The 22,444-nt window shown below is 46.4% G+C and overlaps 1 protein-coding gene across 2 annotated transcripts in view; it reads right to left on the bottom strand.

Moving 5' to 3' along the window:
* The window catches only part of RAB3IP (RAB3A interacting protein), a 36,644-nt gene extending 14,574 nt beyond the window's left edge, over positions 1 to 22,070 (bottom strand). Inside the window, exons 1-4 of one of the 2 annotated variants that reach the window (XM_064166140.1) lie at positions 21,992 to 22,070; positions 9,168 to 9,443; positions 8,710 to 8,971; positions 2,789 to 2,884 (exon numbers count right to left, since the gene is read on the bottom strand). In XM_064166140.1, the coding sequence (XP_064022210.1) occupies positions 2,789 to 2,884; positions 8,710 to 8,971; positions 9,168 to 9,418 (609 nt within the window). In that variant the 5' untranslated portion in view covers positions 9,419 to 9,443; positions 21,992 to 22,070. The remainder of the gene's footprint in view (positions 1 to 2,788; positions 2,885 to 8,709; positions 8,972 to 9,167; positions 9,444 to 21,991) is intronic. The other variant, XM_064166141.1, reaches the window with a different exon arrangement.
* Between the last annotated feature and the right edge of the window lie 374 nt (positions 22,071 to 22,444).

The raw sequence follows: 22,444 nt of genomic DNA, 5'->3' as shown, positions 1-22,444 counted from the left end.
CACTGCTGGTAAGGCCACACCTTGAGTACTGTGTTCAGTTTTGGGCACCTCAACACAAGACAGATGTGGAGGAGCTGAAGCAGGTCCAGAGGAGGGCGACAAAGCTGGTGGAGGGCCTGGAGAATAAAACATATGAGTGACTGAAGGAGCTGGGGATGGGCAGTGTGTAACAGAGGAGGCTGAGGGCAGAGCTCATGGCTGCCTACAGCTACCTGAAAGGACATTGTGAAGAGGCTGCTGCTGGGCTCTGCTCACAGGTACTTAGAGACAGAACAAGGGGGAATGGCCTCAAGCTGAGGCTGGGGAGGTTTAGATTGGACATTAGGAAAAAGTTTTTCATGGAGAGAGTGGTCAGGGACTGGAATGAGATGCTCAGGGAGGTGGAGTCCCCCAGCCTGGCTGTGTTTCAGGGTGGTTTGGATGTGGTGCTTGGGGATATGGTTTAAGATGAATCTCGTAGAGTAGGGTTCTAGGTTGGGCTTGGTGCTCCTGAGGGGCTTTGGCAGCCTGCATGGTGCTGTGATTCTGTGATCCCATGACCCCAAGAGAAAGACTCAACCAAGTAGCACCAAAAGTAACATGGGCACAGCAGCTCATTCAAGAGAACTTCTCCCTTCTAGGCAGAATAACCAGTCTCAGTCAACTGTAAATTTCTGCATGAAGGAACCAGTCAGGCAGCTATGAAGTTTACTCTTACCAACAATAAAACAGACAAAGCAGCAGCTTAAAAGTAATCTGTGGAATAATAAACATTTGAGTAGAAGAAAAAAAAAAAGCACTAACAACCAATCCAAGTAAAGAACCACAACCAAGCCAATAAAGAAGAAAGCATAAAAGGTCTGGGGGATTTTTCTTCAGACATTCTTTTACCTCATACCTCTAAGCCTTTTGTCTGCAGAATGAGTTTGTTCAGGCTCTGACCCAGCAATTTGTGCCTGTGATCAAATTGCTGTTCTTACTTGGTGCTTACTGAAGGCAACAGAGATTGAAACCTCAGGGTCAGCAGCTCAATTACTCTGGATTGGATCCTTCTCATATCTGTAAAGCGCCTAGCACATATCTGGACGCTATATAAGCAAACCAAAAGAGTTCATACATCCTCATACCAAAAGATCTGGCTCTCACTGGCATACAACACAGCTGTATAGTAATGGCTTTGTAAAAGTCTTAACAGACACATGCAGGAATGGGAACATACACATTTATACAATGTGTACAAATACATTTAACACTGATCATGCAGCTGCCGCTCAGTGAGGCGGCTTGGAACGCAAGGCAGGATTTACAGTGCTCTTACAGTGGTCTAATGGAATCAAATGCAGAAACTCAGCTGTGCAAAACAAGTCTTGACCCTCCACTAAAAAAAAAAAAAGAAATTAAAAGCTAGTATAGCCACTTCTATGGTCACTGAAACTAGCAGAAATCAGAGCAGGACATGAATTGAAGGGCTGGGGATTCCAGTGCAAACATCAAGAAAGCGCAACACTGTGCTCGGCTTAGGGACTCTTAGTGAAGTCAAATCACAAAGGCTTAGGGACTCTTAGTGAAGTCAAATCACAAAAGAAAACTCAGGTGACATGCCCATGACACTTCTGACTCATCAAAACTTCAGTTATTACTATTCATATGCTATATTCCAAACACACTGATGCACTGTTCTGAGTTATGATGTAGAATTTCACTGATGATTTTGTATTCCTCTATACTTAAAACACTTGCCCAATATTTTCCTCCCCTCCCAACACACACAAACATTTATGCTAAAAAGTACCTCTGCAGTTTCCCATTTATTCTCCTACAGAGAGGAACTGCTTAAGGTTTTGAGTAATGTTTCCCTGCCAGGATGACAAAATAAAATGCATTGCCAACCCCCAGAGCACTCTGATATTTGATTACTTTTTTTTAATGTCAGTTTTAATCATCACTTTTACACCAATTCAACAGCAGAGGTTTCAAATACTGCTTCCAAAACCTACCTACTGTTGTATTTTTATGTACAAGCTGAAACCCAATACTTAGAGATGGGTAAATATAAAAGTCATCTTCAGATTATGAAATTTATTCCAACAGTTACAGGCATCACAATTTAGCCTCTAAGCATTCCTATATATACTCCTAGGATAAAATGAGAACTGATCATGCTTCAGGCATGGATTTAAGATGATTTTTTTTCCCTGTACAATCCAAGCTCAGTCTTTGCTAGCACTACTGCCTCTTTCTGAAGTGATAAAAGTCCCATTTAAAGGTCAGGCTTCTTGCTTGGTAACCAGGTTCCAGCCTGGTGCATCCCAGTGTTCATGTTTCTTTTCAGGTCTCTGGGAGTAGCATGCTGCCAGACCCCCAAACCATGCTTTCAGATTTTGAATGGCTCCTTGCTACCTTCATTGATTGGGAAACAAGTTTGGGTTTGGTGGGGTTTTTTTAACCATGCAGTCACTATGGCAACCCCAAATTTAGCTCTTAGCTAGATAGCCTTGTTGTCAGACAGAAGCTGTCTCAAAACAGTTATGCCAAAAAGAAAGCCTAACTAAGTTTTAAGCTTTCTGGTGTACTTGATCTTCTTCATTTTATGCCTAGGCAGACTGACAAGCTCAATGAGGTCTCTTTCTTCCAAATGAGAAGACTCCAAGCTTGCTCTCAAGCCTCTACTTCAACACACCCAGGTCTTCAGGACACAAATGCCTTCATAAGCTTGTTGCAAGTAAATTTGGCATACAATATACTGATTCTACATCAAACATCTGGCTCAGCTTCCTTGAAGGATATCACATGGAAGACTCCAACAAACCTCAAACAGACTAGCTGTAAGTTCTTCCAATTCCTGTCCAAGTTGATCTCGCACTTTAGAAAGCCTTTCACATTCTTCATCTTTTAACTTCAGCTCCTATGGAAAATTGAAAGTTATTTATTCTGACTTAAAAGAGTATCAATTTGGCCTTTTAAAGCTAATACCACAAGGAAAGGGGAGAGAAAGTAGTAGGTAGAAATAAATGATAACATAAAACCTTTGCTAAACAAAGCCTTTCAAAACATTCATCTTAACACTAGAAACAGTTAGTTAATGCTGCACACACATAGCTGCTTTTTCCTGCTAGACAGAAACACACCAGGCCAACCTAAAGGAACTCTAAGCTACACATCAGCATTTCCAAATTACTCTTGAAGTTAAAAAGTTGTTGTTTGTTTTTCCTGAAGGGACAGAGGACTAAAGTAACTTAACACATAGCTGCAGTTAATTGTTGGGAAAGACAGAATCCAAGTTCTGCTTACTCACTCCTTAACAGACACTTAAAATAATCCTTTAAACAAAAATAAGCTTTGTCTAGCTCTAAAAGGCTCTTAAAACATATTTTAATATAAATACTGTATCTTAGGTATCTCCTTGCAACTAATACAGCTCCAAAGTTACACTGTAATTATAACCTTGCTCTTGTTTATGTAGATATAACAGTAATTAAATGAAAGCAACTTAATGAAATTCAAAATACCATTTGTCTATGCCACCAAAATCTCAGTGAAGGCCTGACCACAGCAGTTTTGCAGCAAGTTTTTAACAAGGATTTGGCAGTGTTAAGTGTTAGACATGGCCAATCTCATCTGTACTATCCCAAGGCTGAAGGAATGCTGGGGCAATCTGCAGAGAAGTTTAAGGAGGAATCTGAAAGAAGAATTCCCCCTTTCTCAGCTTATGAAACCCTTGAAACTCTTGCAAGAAAGAAAAGCATGGAGAGAAAAAGGGAAAAGCAGCAGACATGCCCATTCTACCTCCCAGCTATTAAATCCTCTGAAGCCCCTGCAATAATCTACTCACTTCTTGTGTTGCTCCATTCCCCTCAGACCTATCACTACCTGATACCCTAAGAAGTCCCTCCCCAGCTTTCTTGTAGCCCCTTTCAGACACTGGAATGCCATAATAAGGTCTCATCTGAGTCTTATCTTCTCCAAACTGAAGAACTCCAACTCACTATCTCAGCCTGTCTCCATAAGAGAGGTGCTTCAACTCTCTGACCATCCTCATGTCCCTACTCTAGACACATTCCAGCACCTCCACATCTTTCTTGTAATAGGGGCTCCAGAACTGGAGACAGTGCTCCATCCAGGCTGGGTCTCAGTGGGTGAGAATTACCTCTCTCATCCTACTGGCCACACTTCTCTTGACGCAGTCTAAGAACTGGTTGGCTTTCTGGGCTGCAAATATGCAGTGGCAGCTCAGGTTGAGCTTCTCATCCCCTGATTGTGGGAACAATTAACAGATAAAGAAAAACAAGTAATGCATCTCTTCAGACACTTGAAGGCCACAGTAAGGTCTCCTTGGAGCCTTTTCTTCAAGCTGAACCACCCCAACTCTCTCAGTATGCCTCCACAGGAGAGATGCTTCAACCTCATCCCCGTGGCCCTTCTCTGGACACACTCCAGCACTGGTTAATGAAGATCTACTGGTTAAATAAGATGAAAAGCAAACAAAAAGGTATTCCTCTGCAAGCACTACACTTAACTTGCACAGCAAGAAATATCCTATCTGAAAATACCACCACCAAGTCCTCAGCTATTATGTACACACAGCAGAGCTACCTCCAGTAATCACAGTGACACAGCTGAGCTACCTCCAGCAACCACAGTGACACAGCTCAGTCGAAACACAGCAGAAAAAGCTGCAAATGCTCAGGGAAAAGGAGGAGATAAGGTCCCAGGCAATGAAGCAGTAAGCCTCTAAACACCCCCACTTTCTGTACTGCTTTTAAAAGGATAGTAAAACATGCAGAATGGTTCTGATCATCTAAACCAAGGGTTCTCCAGCTTCACTTTGCAGAATCATAGAATCAAGCAGGTTGGAAGAGACCTCCAAGATCATCCACTCCATCCTAGTGCCCAGCCCTATCCAGTCATCTAGACCATGGCACTAAGTGCCCCAGCCAGTCTTTTCTTGAACACCTCCAGGGACAGCAACTCCACCACCTCCCTGGGCAGCCCATTCCAATGCCAATCACTCTCTCTGACAACAACTTCCTAACAACATCCAGCCTGAACTTGCCCTGGCACAACTTGAGACTGTGTCCCCTCGTTCTGTTGCTGGGTACCTGGGAGAAGAGCCCAACCCCACCTGGCTACAGCCTCCCTTCAGGTAGTTGTAGACAGCAATGAGCTCTGCCCTGAGCCTCCTCTTCTGTAGCCTGCCCACCCCCAGCTCCCTCAGCCTCTCCTCACAGGGTTTGCGTTCCAGGCCTTTCACCAGCTTCATTGCCCTTCTCTGGACACCTTCCAGCATCTCAACATCTCTCTTGAATTGAGGAGCCCAGAACTGGACACTGCACTCAAGGTGTGGCCTGACCAGTGCTGAGCACAGGGGCAGAAGAACCTCCCTTGTCCTGCTGCCCACACTGCTCCTGAGCCAGCCCAGGATGCCATTGGCTCTGCTGCCCACCTGGGCACACTGCTGGCTCAGCTTCAGCCTACTATCCACCAGCACCCCCAGGTCCTTCTCTGCCTGGCTGCTCTCAGCCACTCTGTCCCCAGCCTGTAGTGCTGCTTGGGGCTGTTGTGGCCAAAGTGTTGAACCCTGCACTTGGCCTTGTTCAATCTCATCCCAGCCAGAAACTGAAGTATCCAGTGAAAAATAAGTAAGCATCACCTGAAAGGCCTCGACAAAAAGTGAAAAATCTGACAGTTTAATGATGGTGACATTTTAAGGCAAAAATATGTCCTGTCTAGTTATGCTCTGTTAGTATAGAACACTGCCCTGACGATACCTCTGCTGCCACAGAACTGCCTCTCATCAAGAAACAAATTTTTACTCAAAAATCAAACCATTTTGGCAGCAATGCTGCTCATTTTGAGAAGCCTACAGCCTCAAAAATGCAAGACACACAAAAGACACAAACCCAAAACAAACCACACAAAAAAACCCCCTCTGATTCTATTCCTGAACCTTATTTAAATGTCTAACAGGTACATGCCCTAAATATTTCATAATTATAAAGAATAATATTAACAAAAATCAAGCACAGTAAGAAAAAAGTTGCATTCCAAGCAGAAACATGAAAAAAAAAGAGATAGGAATTAATCAAGTGGGAGGTGTCCCTGCCTATGGCAGGGGCTTGGAGCTGGCCATAATAAAAACCTCATCATATGAAACCCTGAATTAAATAATCACATTATCAGAATGCAAACAGGAAATAGTTCATTGTATCTGACAACTAGAAAGCACTCAAAGATGGTCAGAATATTTCATGATACAATGAAACAGTGAACAAATCTTGCAGAAGTATTCACTTTGACCACCAAATATCTTTTCCACCTATGTTGGACTGTTGATACCAAGCTAGGAGAGATGTTGATCTGTTGGAAGGTAGGAGAGCCCTGCAGAGGGACCCAGACAGGCTGGATGGGTGGGCAGAGGCCAATGGGATGAGACTGAACAAGGCCAAGTGCAGGGTTCTGCACTTTGGCCACAACAACCCCCAGCAGGACTACAGGCTGGGGACAGAGTGGCTGAGAGCAGCCTATGGCAGGGGGTTGGAGCTGGATGATCTTTGAGGTCCCTCAACTTAAACCATTCTATGGTTCGCTCCCTGTGTTGTGCTTGACTTCAGTGTGCCCTGGCAGCACAGCACAGCACAGCACAGCACAAGAGCCTTCCTCCAAAGAGCTGCCAGCTAGGCATGCACTTTCTGTTCTGTTTCTAAGCTTAAGGATCCACTATTTCCTTTCTGATCACAGCTACAACAAATTCAAATCAATCTTCAATGTATGTAACAGCAACAGACAATTTGGATAAGAAACTCAGAACAAAAAGTGAAAGAGCAAATTTGTGTGTGCTTTTTTACTCCTGGAAGTCTGTCATCTCTAAGGCTTCCAGGCTCAAAGAGCTCACAAAATTCAATTCTCAGCTTTCTCACTGTTCCTAATACACAGCAACAGAGACTTAGAGAGAATTTAGAAGCATTATGCAAAGAACCAACCAGCTACACACAGGCACTACTTAATAATTATATCCCTGCCATTTTTTTAATGAAGTACTTACTGACAAAAGTGAATATACTTAGAAATGGAAGCCTGAAGACTGCAAGACATATTGAGTACTGCAGAGAGTGTAGAGCTCTAGGCAAACAGTCCTGACTTCAGGAAGAAAGCAAGCAGAGATGAGTTAGGGATGGAAAAGGCCAGCAGTTTTCCCACAGGAAGTTAAAGAAGGCAGATACTACAGCAGGAATAGGCTTTACTGTTGTACAGTCTGGAAAGACTCCTGCTAGGATTCCTGTGTTGCTAAGCAGCCCTGAGAGTGCAAATTTAGTATAACACTGGTAAGAACTAAACTGTTTGGTTTAGAATTAGCAAGAACTTCAATGTCAGCAGCCTCAAGTTAGCACCAACTTGGTTTTGTTAAGACTCAAAGGGAGTGAAAATACCTGACGTGTAGTTAGTATGTCCTAGCAGCCCTTATGCTACTTCCTTTAAAAGCAGCTTAGTAATTTGCAGACAGAATCAGAAAGCATTTAAATCTTTAAGGGCAAGAGTGGTATACACTGGCATAAGACATCCAGATAACACCAAGGCAACAGCAGCAGAAGCGAGTTGTGGTTTTCAAGTATGTTAGCTGTACTTTGTACCTTATCTTTGTATATAGCTGTGCTATATTCTACTTTGTATTTAGCTGTCAGGAGCTGGAAGAGCTTTTCTGAAGTTTAAACTGTAATTTATTCTTAGAATCTAAGGCTCCAAGTTTAACCACCGCTAAGATGATGTATTCACATGCAAGGTCTTCCAACTTGGCTCACATTAATGCCTCCTCTCAGTGTTCAAATGCTAAGCAATTGAACACATTAGCAAGGGAGGCAACTACTCAGCAACAAAACAGTCAACAGAAAGAAGTGATAGTAGAGTCCATATTTGAGATTCACATTAACAAGCACAAATGCAGCTATGACAGAACTGATGACTACATTCGACAAGACCATGGGACAAACAGGAAAACAAGTTCAAACAAGGTGAGACAGCTCAAGTCTAAACGAGGATGGAACCACGTAAAGGAGAGGAAAAAGAGCACAAATGCAAAGAGCACAAAATCTACTCACAAATTTCAGCACAGAGGGATGAGTGAATGACAAGTAATGGCTTTGCATTTATATAGCACCATCCATCCAAACAAGACAAAGCGCTTTACAAATATTAATGAACTGAGCCACAGTGTCTTCAAATGTGTCCATATTCAATTTGAAGCATGGTGGAAGAGTAACTCTAAAGAACACCAGTGACATCTTTATTGCTTCTTTTCTATGCAGGCATTCCCTTATCCATCAGAAGTAGCTCTGTTCTAAAAGCATTTCTACATTCCATAACACTCGCTACACTTCTGGGAGAAAAAGATTCAAGAGGTATATAATCAGCATCTATAAATACTTATACAGTAACAATGGAGTGACAGAAAAATCACTCCTGTTCTTGAATATCCAAATAAAGGATCTGCTTGTCAAAGAAAAAGCCTGTTTAACCACACAGTGCAGCAAGAGCTTTTCACGGGCAGCAACCCTAAAGAAAAACATGATCGAGGAATGATTCTAAGCCATCATGCAGAAAACTTTCCATAAAGCAATACTGTAAAAGAAATTGGTAGACTCAGACTGCACCTCCTGGCCCATCTAGCATTCTGCAATATTAAAACCACTTTAGAGAGAGAGAAAAAGCAGGAGGAAACAAGACAATGAGCCTTACCCTCTGAGCCTTTGCAAGTTCTTCTTTCAATCGCTCGTAGCCCTTTTCTCTTATTTCCAGTACAGATGGGCTCCGTAAGTGAGATAAACTGTCTGCACTCAACCCAAAAATATCTTCATTTCCTTCAGCAACATCTGCTACTGGAGCACCCTGCAAAAACTCTCTCTCTACGTTATTGCTCTCCTTCCTGGCATTATTGTGATTGAATGACCCACCCTGGGGTCCAGAGGTAGAACAAAGCACTGCGTCGGTAGCATTGGTGCTGCAAAAAAGAGAAGGATACAATTCCTTTTATTCACACACTACATCAAGAAGAAATCCTTCAGAAATGGCAGCAGTGGTGCTGACTGTATCATCATGGACACAGTGTCACAAAATTATTTTAGTACAGACAGAGTTTTCATGCTATTACAAACAGTTTGGGTGCAAGAAACCAGCAGTGCAAGCAGAGAGCTTACCTGACACCTGATCCTTCTGCACAATTCAGTTGCCTGGGAGATGAATAAACAGGTTGGGTGGGAAGGTCGGAAACATTTAATGCATTGGGCTGGATCGGTGTGGAGGACACAACAGAGGGATGTGGCCTGTAGATAACACTAGGTGAGGTAGTTTGTTCCTGAGTCCCTGGCTCGGTTACTCCAAGAAGATCTGGCGTAGTAGGCGAAGCGAGGTTCACTTCATGAAAGCCTTCCAAGGGGTCACTGGCCATAATAAAAACCTCATCATATGAAACCCTGAATTAAATAATCACATTATCAGAATGCAAACAGGAAATAGTTCATTATATCTGACAACCAGAAAGCACTCAAAGATGGTCAGAATAGTTCATGATATAATGGAAACTGTGAACAAATCTTGCAGAAGTATTCACTTTGACCACCAAGTATCTTTTCCATGTATATTGGACTGCTGACACCAAGCTAGGAGCAGCTGTTGATCTGTTAGAAGGTAGGAGAGCTCTGCAGAGGGACCCAGACAGGCTGGATGGGTGGGCAGAGGCCAATGGGATGAGACTGAACAAGGCCAAGTGCAGGGTTCAACACTTTGGCCACAACGAACCTCAAGCAGCACTACAGGCTGGGGACAGAGTGGCTGAGAGCAGCCAGGCAGAGAGGGACCTGGGGGTACTGGTGGATAGTAGGCTGAAGCTGAGCCAGCAGTGTGCCCAGGTGGCCAAGAGAGCCAATGGCATCCTGGCCTGCATCAGGAACAGTGTGGCCAGTAGGACGAGGGAGGTTCTTCTGTCCCTGTACTTAACACTGGTCAGGCCACACCTTGAGTGCTGTGTCCAGTTCTGGGCTCCTCAATTCAAGAGAGATGTTGAGGTGCTGGAAGGTGTCCAGAGAAGGGCAATGAAGCTGGTGAGGGGCCTGGAACACAAACCCTATGAGGAGAGGCTGAGGGAGTTGGGGGTGTGCAGCCCGGAGAAGAGCAGGCTCAAGGGGGACCTCATTGCTGTCTACAGCTACCTGAAGGGAGGCTGTAACCAGGTGAGGTTGGGCTCTTCTGCCAGACAACCAGCAACAGAGCAAGGGGACACAGCCTCAAGTTGTGCCAGGGGAGGTCTAGGCTGGATGTTAGGAGGAAGTTGTTGGCAGAGAGAGTGATTGGCATTGGAATGGGCTGCCCAGAGAGGTGGTGGAGTTGCTGTCCCTGGAGGTGTTCAAGAAAAGCCTGGCTGAGGCACTTAGTGCCATGGTCTGGTTGACTGGATAGGGCTGGGCACTAGGTTGGACTGGATGATCTTGGAGGTCTCTTCCAACCTGCTTGATTCTATGACCAGAAGATTCAACAACAGACACCACATCTAAATGGGGTGATGAAATCAAGAATATACTCTACTATCAAAAAGCAAAGTTATGTTTAATACAGCCTAGAGTTCTTTTTCATCAAAACACAAATATGAGATATTTAAGGAAGAAAAGGAAACCCTGGAAACCAGCAAGAAAAAGAATAAATAATTTTTAAGCCCCCTAAAGCTTCCACTTCTAATTTCAATTAAGCAAATAATCCAGAGCCAGAAATCAGTCAGCCTTTAAATAATTTATAGTCCATAGTGATTTCAGACAACTGATTTTTCTAACAGTTGACCAAAACCACAGAGTTAGTCAATAGTACCCTACATGAATTTTCAAGTCCCAACAGAAGGCTATTTTGACAGAATCACAGAATTGTCAGGGTTGGAATGGACCTCAAGGATCATCCAGTTCTAACCTCCTTGACATGGGCAGGGACACTTCACATTAGATCAGGTTGCTCAGAGCCACATCCAGTCTGGCCTTAAAAGCATCCAGGGATGAGGCTTCCACCACCTCCCTGGGCAACCTGTTCCAGGCTCTCGCCACTCTCATGGTGAACAACCTTTAATCCAAATCTCCCCTCCTCTAGCTTGGATCCATTCCCTTCAGTCCTATCACTACCTGACACCCTAAGAAGTCCCTCCACAGCTTTCTTGTAGCCCACTTCAGACACAGGAGGGCCACAATAATGTCTCCTTGAAGCCTTCTCTTCTCCAGACTGAAAAACCCCTCTGCCTGTCCTCACAGCAGAGCAGCTTCAGCCCTCTGATCATCCTCACGGCCTCTCTCTCAGCACATTTTTTTCCAGCAGTACTTCAGAGATCACAAAAATCTTTGTAAGTTGGAAGCAGTATGGAGAACTTCGTGAAGGAATCACTTAGCAGTGATTATTCACTGCAAAAATAGCATTTCCCATGCTATATGAATAAAGAAGAGTGAAACTCCAAGCTTCACAAAGGTACTTACCATGAACGAGAAAAAAAGAAGTGCAGAATTAAATGAAATATTTTACAGAGAAATCTGCTTGGATCTTACAACTGAGAAGATGAGGTAGAGGGAAGGCCATGGCATAACCATGAAGAGATGATGCCACCTACCTGCACACAAGTCCAGTTCATTAGCCACTTTGAATGCCCAAACTACCATATGCAGTAACCCTTCAAAACTGTCTGGCACCTCAAGCATTGTGCTGAGTCTGCACACATCCAAGCAGAACAAGTTGCTTTACCACATTATCAGGTACATGTGGAAGAAAGAATATGTTGTTTTCCTCTGTCTGTTAATTGTTCCCACAATGGAGAGATGAGAAGCTCAACCTGAGCTGCCAATGCACTCCTGCAGACCAGAAAGTCAACCAGATGCTGGGCTGCATCAAGAGAACTGTGGTCAGCAGGTTGAGGGAGGTGATTCTCACCCTCTACACTGCTCTGGTGAAACCCCACCTGGATGGAGCACTGTGTCCAGTTCTGGAGCCTCTATTACAAGAAAGATCTGGAGGTGCTGGAAATTGTCCAGAGAAGGGCCACAAGGATGATCAGAGGGTTGGAGAGTGGTGGGGACAGGCTTGGAGAGTTGGCATTGTTCAGTTTGGAGAAGGCTCCAAGGAGACCTTATTGTGGCCTTTCAGTATCCGAAGGGGGCTACAAGGAAGCTGGGGAGGGACTTTTTAGGGTGTCAGGCAGTGACAGGACTCGGGGGAATGAAGCAAAACTACAAGTGGGTAGATTCAGATTGGATGTTAGGAAGAAGCTCTTTAGCATGAGAACCTGGAACAGGCTGCGCAGGGAGGTGGTAGAAGCCTCATCCCTGGATGTTTTGAAGGCCAGGCTTAATGTGGCTCTGGGCAGCCTGATCTAGTGTGAGGTGCCCCTGCCCATATCAGGGGGGGTGGAACTGGATGATCTTTGAGGTCACTTCCAACCCTGATCAATTCTATAACTCTGTGAAGAAAATCAACCACCTCTAAGAAACTGCCCAGATGTAGGGAACAATGAGGACCTTACATGAATAAAAAGGGATGAGGTTTTTCTGTTGTTGTTGGTTTGCTTTGGGGTGTTTTGGTTTCTTCAGGGTTTTTTCAGCTTTAGGCATCAGATTGGTTGATTTTGAACCATTAACAGCAGGTTGTTACAAGGAAAAGCATTGTCAAGTTTTATGCTTTGGCACTTTTCTACTGTAACACAGAAATGAACAGCTTCTTTACATGTCTAAGTCTGAAAAACATTTGCTCACTCTGTAAGTTGGTCTCACCTATGTTAAGTATTCTAATTGTATGTGCTACATGATGATAAAAACCTGTTGAGTCAACACATTAAAGTGGAGGCACTGCCAGTGCTACAGGACATTTCTTCAAGGTTAAACTTCACAAGTGCTTCAACTCCAGAGTGAAACTACTGCATACAGCTGGTTTGCATTTAATGACCTAAAATACTACCCTCTTGAAAGAACGGCCATTTAAAGTTCTCCAGCCCAGCTGAAAAAGACACATCCAGACAGGCCTTGAAAGGCTCCAGAGAAGGAGACTCCACAGCCTCTCTGGGCAGCCTGTGCCAGGGCTCTGGCACTCTTACACTCAAGAAGTTCTTCCTCATGTTGAGCTGGAACTTCCTGCAATGCAGTTTCCATCCCTTGTCCTGTCCCAGGGCACAAGTGAGCAGAGGCTGTCTGTGTTCCTTCCTTCCTGGCCCCCAGCCCTCATCTATTTAGAGACATTGATCAGATCTTCTCTCAGTCTTTCTCCTCTCCAGACTAACCATAGACTCATAGAAACAACCACATTGGAAGACACCTCCATGATCACCCAGTCCAACTGATCACTCAGCTTTATCCAATCAACTACACCATGGCACCAAGTCCCTCTTGAACTGGGGAGCCCAGAACTGGATGTAATATTCCATGTGGGGCCTCGCTGGGACAGAGTAGAAGGGGAGAACCTCCCTCGATCTGCTGGACACTCTCTTCTTAATTCACCCCAGGATCCCCCTTGGCCTTCTTCCTCACAAGGGCACACTGCTGTCCATGCAGAACTTGTCCACCAGCACTCCCAGGTCCTTCTCCACAGGGCTGCTCTCCAGCAGATCACCTCCTAACCTGTACTGCTGCAGTTTACTATCCTTTCCCAGGTGCAGTACTCCACACTTAGACAGCACTACTATATTGGCAACACCAGCACAATGTCCCTTCACACTCCCAACACTTCAGATTGCAAATCTTCCCCATGAACAGAAGATGCAGAAAGGCTGCCTGAACACCTTGCCTTTGCCATTCCTACAAAACCTAGGAAAAATGCAGCAAAAGCCACCCAACACAAGCAAAGACTGAAAATGCAGTAGAGATCAAAAAGCAGAACAATTCTTCTGCCACATCTTCCCCTTTGCCAAGTAGTTTCCACTTGGAGTTTCAAAGGCATGTTCCTAATTCCACTGAGAAGTTCCAATCTCACTTGGTGGTACCAGTGCATCACCAGTACCACTGCCAGCTTTCAGCTGCACATCCCACTGGGCTGAAATTTTCAGTGAAAGGTGTTGTGTTGAGCTTTTTTCCCCCCCTCAAAAACTAGTTTTGCTTTATTTAAGACTATTTAACCATTTCTTTAAAAGGGCAGAGGAAAAAGCTTAATTCTCACTTTTTAATGTGCTTTACTATTTTCTCTGCAAATCTTAGGGCTGATAGGGGCAAATACTTTAAGTATATCATGCAAATGACAGGCTCAGAGATGTGCCATTCCATATCTTTACAACTTACACAAATTCAGCTACATCATGAAGTGCAGAAAGCCATGCTGGCTCACATGGAGAAAAAGGATTAGAAGTCTACTTATCTTCCATATGTTCAAATGCATTTCTAGTCCCCTCTCTGAACCACCACATTAATCTGTGATAAGCAGATGCTTGCAAAAAAAAAAACACCATTACAAACCCCCCTCTCTTCTACCTACATATTCCTACTCCTGTGAGAAATGTTCCATGCCTACAGCTCAGAATCATAGAATCAACCAGGCTGGAAGAGACCTCCAAGATCATCCAGCCCAACCTAGCACCCAGCCCTAGCCAGTCATCTAGACCATGGCACTAAATGCCTCATCCAGGCTTTTCTTGAACACTTCCAGGGATGGTGACTCCACCACCTCCCTGGACAGCCCATTCCAATGACAATCACTCTCCCTGCCAACAACTTCCTCCTAACATCCAGCCTGAACCTCCCCTGGCACAACTTGAGGCTGTGTCCCCTTGTTCTGTTGCTGGTTGTCTGGCAGAAGAGCCCAACCCCACCTGGCTACAGCCTCCCTTCAGGTAGTTGTAGACAGCAATGAGCTCTGCCCTGAGCCTCCTCTTCTCCAGACTAAACAACCTCAGTTCCTTCAGCCTCTCCTCATAGGGTTTGTGTTCATCTTATTTTCCAGATATTACTCCAAGAGAGGCTCAGCTACTCGTTTGATTCAAAGCAGTCAATACCTATAAATACTAAAATGCTCCCTGAAAGCAGCAATTTAATGTTGTTTTAGTCTCTTTTGGAAAAAAAAATATATATCTATTATTGAAAGCTACTTCCTGCAACCACTGGAGTCTGCCTTTCACAGGCTGCTTTCAAATACAAGCCAAGGTGAAAATGACATCTTTAAATAATCTCCTAGGTAGAACCATAGAATCAGTCAGGGTTGGAAGGGACCTCAAGAATTATCTAGTTCCAACCTCCCTGCCAGGGGCAAGGACAGCTCACACCAGATCAGGTTGCTCAGAGCCACATCCAGCCTGGGATGAGGCTCCCTGTGCAACCTGTTCCAGGCTCTCACCACCCTCATGCTGAAGAACTTCTTCCTAACGTTCAGCCTGAATCTCCCCATTTCCAGCTTTGTTCCATTCCCCCCAGTCCTATCACTACCTGACATCCCAAAAAGTCCCTCCCCAGCTTCCTTGTAGGCCCCTTTAAGACATTGAAAGGCCACAATAAATGTCACAGCAACACCAGCACCAAAAATCCCAATTCTAGCTGCAACAATAAGAAGCATTGTCCCAAAAGAATGGTCTCCAATGTCTGCTTCAGTTCATTTGGGAGGGATCAGAAAGTGTATTATTGGCAAGAGTTTCTCAAAAGGATTGGCACTAGCCCACCACTGGCCCTGCAATCTTCTCAGTGGATATAAAAAAACAAATATATTGAAATATTTGGCATTATACAGTCTGGAATGTAATATGTTCCAAGCTCTAAAGAACTCAGTAGGGAATTAAAGAAGTGAACTAATACCTGTTAAAGAAATAGCACAGTTAAGTACTCCATTCCTATAGCAAACAGATGCAAACAGGCTGTTTAAAATGTTAAACTGGTGTAGGGCACATACAGACATGAAAGTTCATAATCATCTCAGTTACATCTATCCAGTGTGAAATACTCATCAGCTGCTGGTATGGGACCAAGACTTTTGATGCATGTTTGAGGGTTTTTTTTCTTGAATTGTTTTGACTCCAGCAGGGATGGAGTTGAGTTCCCAACCCTGGATGTGTTTTTAGGTGGTTTGTCTGTGGTGCTTTGGGCTATGGTTTAGGGTACACCTTGTAGAGCAGGAATATGGGTTGGATTTGGGTTTTGTCAAGCTGGATGCTTTTATGATTCTGTATTCAAGCAAGCTTAAATATGGTTATAGCTGCCTGTTCATTGCACAAGCACAACTCAAGATTTGGCACAGAAATTCCCTTAAGGTTTGCAATAACAATTCACACCTTTACAATTTACCAGTTACAGTAAAAATCTACTTCTGAAGCCCAAATCCATTTTGGTTTGGTCTTCTTGAGCCAGTAAAATACAAGAGAAAGGAAAGTATTGAACTGATCTAGTCTTCACATAGTCTATTTGTATTTGCAAGTGACCTTACGCCAGGTATTACAGAATCACAGAATGTTAGAGGTTGGAAAGGACCTCCAGAGAGCATCCAGTCCAACCTCCCTGCCAAAGCAGCATCACCCAGGGTAGTCCACACAGGAATGCAGCCAGGTGGCTTTGGAAAGGCTCCAGAGAAGGAGACTCCACAACCTCTCTGGGCAGCCTGCTCCAGGGCTCACTGGAAATAAGTTTCTCCTCCTGTGGAGCTGAAACCTTCTCTGTTCTAGTTTGTATCCATTGCTCCTTGGCTTAGTGCTGTGCACCACCCAAAAGAGCTTGGCCCCCTCCACTTGACCCCCACCCCTCAGCTATCGATAGACATTGCTCAGATCCCCTCTCAGCCTTCTCTTCTGCAGACTGAACAGCCCCAGGGCTCTCAGTCTCTCTCCAGAGGGGAGATGCTCAAGTCACCCTCATGGCTCTCTGCTGGACTCTCTCCAGCAGGTCCCTGTCTCTCCTGAACTGGGGAACCCAAAATTGGACACAAATGGTAGCTGATGGTCCATTAGGCAAGATGGTAAATAGAAGGCAAATTCTAAGTTCAGCAAGTCTTCAGAGCTGGCAAAATCACATTTGGTTGCCCATGAGTACATTTTTCTATCGCATTCCCACTAGTGATGATGTCACACAACGTTACAACATGAGTCTTCTGCTATCCTTTATCCTCAAAACTCATTTTCCAACTGCCTTAAAAGAAATACACAGCCTACCTGAGAGCAAGATTTTATAAAGTTAAAAGAATGTTTGTGTTGCTGAACTGATGATTAATTCTTTTTTTTTTAGCTTTATTACAGAGTTATCTTCAACTAGAAAAATCCAGGTGCAGGCAGCAAGTGTGTCTGACAGAAACAAGCAGCACATGAAGTTTCAACGACCTATATTTATGAAGTGCTTGTAAAAGCTATAAATAAACATGGTTTAGAGTCTGGTAAATAGTACACTTCTTACTAGGGAGTAAAATCACTGCTTTGCAAGGTAGGCTACTGCAAACTTTCATTGTAAACAAACATTCAATGAATGATGAGCAGAGGGCTGGAGCTGCTCTCCTATGGAGACAGGCTGACAGAGTTGGGGTTGCTCAATCTGGAGAAGAGAAAGCTCCAAGGAGACCTTATTGTGGCCTTTCAGTATCTTAAGAGGGCTACAAGAAATCTGGGGAAAGTACCTTTGGGGGTGTCAGGTAGTGATAGGACTGGAGGGAATGGATCCAAACTAGAGGAGGGGAGATTTAAATTAGACATTAGGAAAAAGTTCTTCACCACGAAGGTGGTGAGACACTGGAACGGGTTGCCCAGAGAGGTGGTGGAAGCCTCATCCCTGGAAGTTTTTAAGGCTAGGCTGGATGTGTCTCTGGGCAACCTGATCTAGTGTGAGGTGTCCCTGCCCATAGCAGGGGAGGTGGAACTAGATGGTCCTTGAAGTCAGTTCCAACCCTTACAATTCTGTGATTCTGTGAATGCTGTTCAGATCACAAAGACTCTCTAAGTCAAGTTAATTTAACTGCAGATAGGAGCCTCTTTGCAAGCACTGCCCTTTTCAAGGCACAGCTCTGGTCTGCCTTGGAAAACTTCACAGTTTCATCTCAGGTTTAAGAGTGACCAAAACGACTGTGCCAAGACTGAGCGGAAGAGACCTCCGAGATCATCAAGTCCAACTGTCAACCTAACACCACCAAAGCCATTACACCATGTCCCAAAGTGCCACATCCACACATTTCCTAAACACCTCTAGGGATGGTGACTACACCACACCACTGGGCAGCCTATTCCAACATCTGACCACTCTTACAGTAAACAAATTTTCCCTAATATCCAATCTAAACCTTCTCTGGTATCATTTAGGCCATTTCCTCTCACTCTGTTCCTTGACACTAGGGAGAAGAGACCAACATCCACTTCACTACAACTTCCTTTCAGGTAGAGAGCAGTAAGATCTGCCCTCAGCCTCTCTTCCAGACTAAAGCTCAGCTCCCTCAGCCACTCCTCACAGGACCTGTCTTTCAGGCTGTCACCAGCTTTGTTGCTGTTTCCTCGATATGCTCCAGCACCTCAATGTCCCCCTTGTAGTGAGGGGCCCAAAACAGGATTCAAGGTGCAGCCTCACCAGTGCTCCAGTACTCCCTGCTGTTATTGCTCACACTGCTCTGATAAAGACCAGGATGCTGTTGGACTTGGCCACCTGAGCACATTGCTGGCTCATGTTCAGATGGATGTCAGCCAGCATCCCCCCGCCCTGGTTCTTTTCCGATTGGCAGCTTTTCAGCCACTCTGCCCCAAGCCTCTAGCATTGCATGGGGCTGTTGTGACCCAAGTGCAGCATCTGGCACTTGGCCTTGTTAAGCCTCATACAACTGACCTGAGCCCACAGATCCAGTCTGTCCAGATCCCTCTGCAGATCTACCCTTTGAGCAGATCAACGCTCCCACCCTATTTAGCGTCATCTGCAAACTCAGGGAGGGTGCACTCAATGCCTTCATTCAGGCCACTGATAAAGGCATTAAACAAGACTGGACTCTAAACTGAGCCCTAGGGAATGTCACTTGTGACAGGCCACCACCTGGATTTAACTCCATTTGCTACCACTCGCTGGGCTCAACCATTCAGCCAGTTTAAACTCAGCAAAGCATCCTTAGAATCACAGAATCATAGAATCAAGCAGGTTGGAAGAGACCTCCAAGCTCAGCCAGCCCAACCTAGCACCCAGCCCTGGCCAATCAACCAGACCACAGCACTAAGTGCCCCAGCCAGGCCTGGCTTCAACACCTCCAGGGACGGTGACTCCACCACCTCCCTGGGCAGCCCATTCCAATGCCAATCACTCTCTCTGACAACAACTTCCTAACAACATCCAGCCTAGACCTCCTCTGGCACAACTTGAGACTGTGTCCCCTTGTTCTATTGGTGGTTGCCTGAGAGAAGAGACCAACCTCCACCTGGCTACAGCCTCCCTTCAGGGAGTTAGTTGTAGACAGCAATGAGGTCTGCCCTGAGCCTCCTCTTCTGCAGGCTGCACACCCCCAGCTCCCTCAGCTTCTCCTCATAGGGTTTGTGTTCCAGGCCCCTCTCCAGCTTTGTTGCCCTCTTCTGGACACCTTCCAGCACCTCAACATCTCTCTTGAATTGAGGAGCCCAGAACTGGACACAGCACTCAAGGGGTGGCCTGAGCAGTGCTGAGTACAGGGGCAGAAGAACCTCCCTTGTCCTACTGGCCACGCTGCCCCTGATAATAGGCCAGGATGCCATTGGCATTGGCCTCCTTGGACCTAAAGCTCTTCCACTCTATTCTATGTTCAGTTAATGCTGAAAACATTCAGTTAGCACACTGAAAACGATCAGAGTTCTCATGTTACGCAAAGCTTTCTAAACATATATGCAAATGGATTTAGAGAAACCTTTCCTTAATTTCTCCCCCAAAAAATGTGCAATTAAGTGTCTAGCAGAGGTATAAGAGAACATTTTTAAATGGCCTTAAAGATAAAAATCTGAAGTATATAATTCTTTTCTGGGGAAATCCACAAACAGAACAGTGAGACACCCAACTCATTTGGCATTTTACATGCATTTTAAATCAAGTCAATAAAAGCTATGAAGATAGCTGCAGTCTGTAATCAAAAGGCTTATTGTGACTGGTTCCCTCCAGGAAAAAAACAAAACAAAAATCCCCTTTTAAATACAGTGTCACAAGACAGATATTTCAGTCACAGCTGTGAAGTGCACTCCCATTTGTTATTTATTAAGAGCATAATGAGAACGGTAAATTATTTATCCTCCTTTGCTCACTAGGTAAGGTTAACCAAGCACAGCAGATGAAGGACTGCCAAGACACAAACACAGAAGGCCTAACTTTAACCCTTCCCAGAACTCATTAAGCAGATCTCCAATAAAAACATGGAAAGCAAGGAAGACCTCAGGTTTTTGCCCCATATTTTACTGACGAACACAAATAATCTGCACAGATGGCAGCTGCCAATACACGTTTCTAGACTGAATAACCTTACATCTGCCTCCAAAGTGAAGCTGATCATTTCAGTTCTAGTCAGTCTGTGGAAGATTAATTACTGTAACTATCCACACTACTGCTTTTGAGACTTCCTAAGGCCATGCCTTAGAAATGAACACGGCAAACAAATCAAGCAATGTGCCAGGGTAGGTATAGGCTGGATGTTAGGAAGAAGTTCTTCACAGAGAGAGTGATTTCCCATTGGAATGGGCTGCCCAGGGAGGTGGTGGAGGCACCGTCCCTGGGGGTCTTCAAGAAAAGACTGGATGAGGCACTTCGTGCCATGGTCTGGTTGACTGGATAGGGCTGGGTGCTAGGTTGGACTGGATGAGCTTGGAGGTCTCTTCCAACCTGGTTGATTCTATGATTCTAGGTACACTACCTGCAAACGAAGCAGACAATGCCCTCAAAGCGATGAGAGGGCCGTTTGCTCTTTCTCAGCACTCCATCACTAAGGTTCTGGCCCCCCGGTGCTCTCCCAGCGTCCCGGGAGCCGAGCATCAGCCCTTCGGCAGCACAAATTTCTGCACTGCTCATCACTTGCGTTCGACTTGCAAACACAATTTCCTTGCTGAGCCTCTCTCTCTAACCTCACTGCGTTCCGAAAGCGGGGTTAGCTGCAATGCCTGCTACTTAAATACTTGAGCTCACAAGACTATTTATCGACCTGGTATTAATATCGCTCGAAAACCTTCATGCAACCAGAAACGCTACAGGAGAGCGCAGCTCCACCGTCCCACAACGCAACACTCCCTCTCGGGTTTCCAACCGCGCAGTTTCTGGCACCCCTCGGCACCGCCGCCCCGGGCCTCGGCTGACGGAGCCCAACTCTGTGAACCCACCGAGCAGCCCTGTCCGGCCCTCTCCTCCCCTGCCCCTTCCGCTGCCGAGAGGTCTGTGCGCGGAGAAGGCTTCAGCACAGACTCACCCTCTTCTCACGAGCCCCCTGCCCCTCATTTTAGTCACTCTCGCCTGGACGCCCTTCCCCTCCTTGGAGCCGCCCGCAGGCAGGCAGCCCTGGGGGAAGATGAGCTGCTCCCGAGTCACCCCCGCCGAGCGTGCGGCGGCTCTTTGTCCACAGCCGGCTCTCCCGGGGCAGGTGCGTCCGACGCTGGGAGCCGAGAACTACTTTTTGCCAGTCCTGCCTTCGACCGCCGCTGCTCTCGGGGCCACGCACATACTGCCCACTCCGCACCCACGCAAACGTCCATGGGGTTCGAGGGCTCCCGGGCCGGCGGCTTCTCCTCGCTGCAGACGGCCAAACAGACGCGGCCCGGGCCGCCACCTGCCACCGCGGTATTCCTTGGGGGGGGGGGGGGGGGTCGTGGAGAAAACACACACTCCCACCCTCTTCAGCTGAGAAGGCCACAGCGAGCGACCGATGGCTTCGCCGCCCGGAAGACCACCCGCGCTCGGCCACCGCGCCCCGGCAGTGGGTAGCTCTCCCAGGTGGCGCCGGCTCCGCCCGCCCAGGCACGGGCTCCCGGGAGCGCAGCACCACGCAGGTGCTGCGGCGTTAGCGGAGAACCGCGGGCGGCCGGGCCGGGCGGGCGGCCGCTCCCACCCTCCAGCGAAGCCGAGGCCGCGCAGCCCCCCCTGCCACGTACCTGCCGAGCCCAGCCAGCGGCCGCCGCCGCACCGCGTCCCCGCACTCAACCTGTGGGGGCGGGGCGCCGGGAGCCGCCGCGCATGCGCCCCGCCACACGCACCGCCCGCAGGGGGTGGGGGGCAGCTGTGCGCGACCCCCGCCGCCGCCGCCCCCTAGCGGAGGTTGGCGCAACCGCCCCGCGGTAGATAGGCGGTGCGGGACGGTGTCCGGTGCGGTCTGCTCTGCGCGGATGCCTGCCGGGGGACGGAGGAAGGAATACGCAGCTCCGGAGGCCAAGTCTCACCGCACAAGCCGTGGTGCAAGGCTGGTCAGAAGAGCTTCCCGGCAGTGGTGGTGCCTGCGCCTCGCTGCCACCCCTCAGTGGCCCAAAATACCTCTGGGGGACAACCTCGGGAAGACTCTTCCTTTACCTGGGCTGGCTCAGGAGCAGTGTGGCATTGGAATGGGCTGC

This window comes from Pogoniulus pusillus, chromosome 27 (assembly GCF_015220805.1).
Source record: "Pogoniulus pusillus isolate bPogPus1 chromosome 27, bPogPus1.pri, whole genome shotgun sequence".
Taxonomy (NCBI): domain Eukaryota; kingdom Metazoa; phylum Chordata; class Aves; order Piciformes; family Lybiidae; genus Pogoniulus; species Pogoniulus pusillus.
This window is presented reverse-complemented; position numbering and strand designations above follow the sequence as displayed.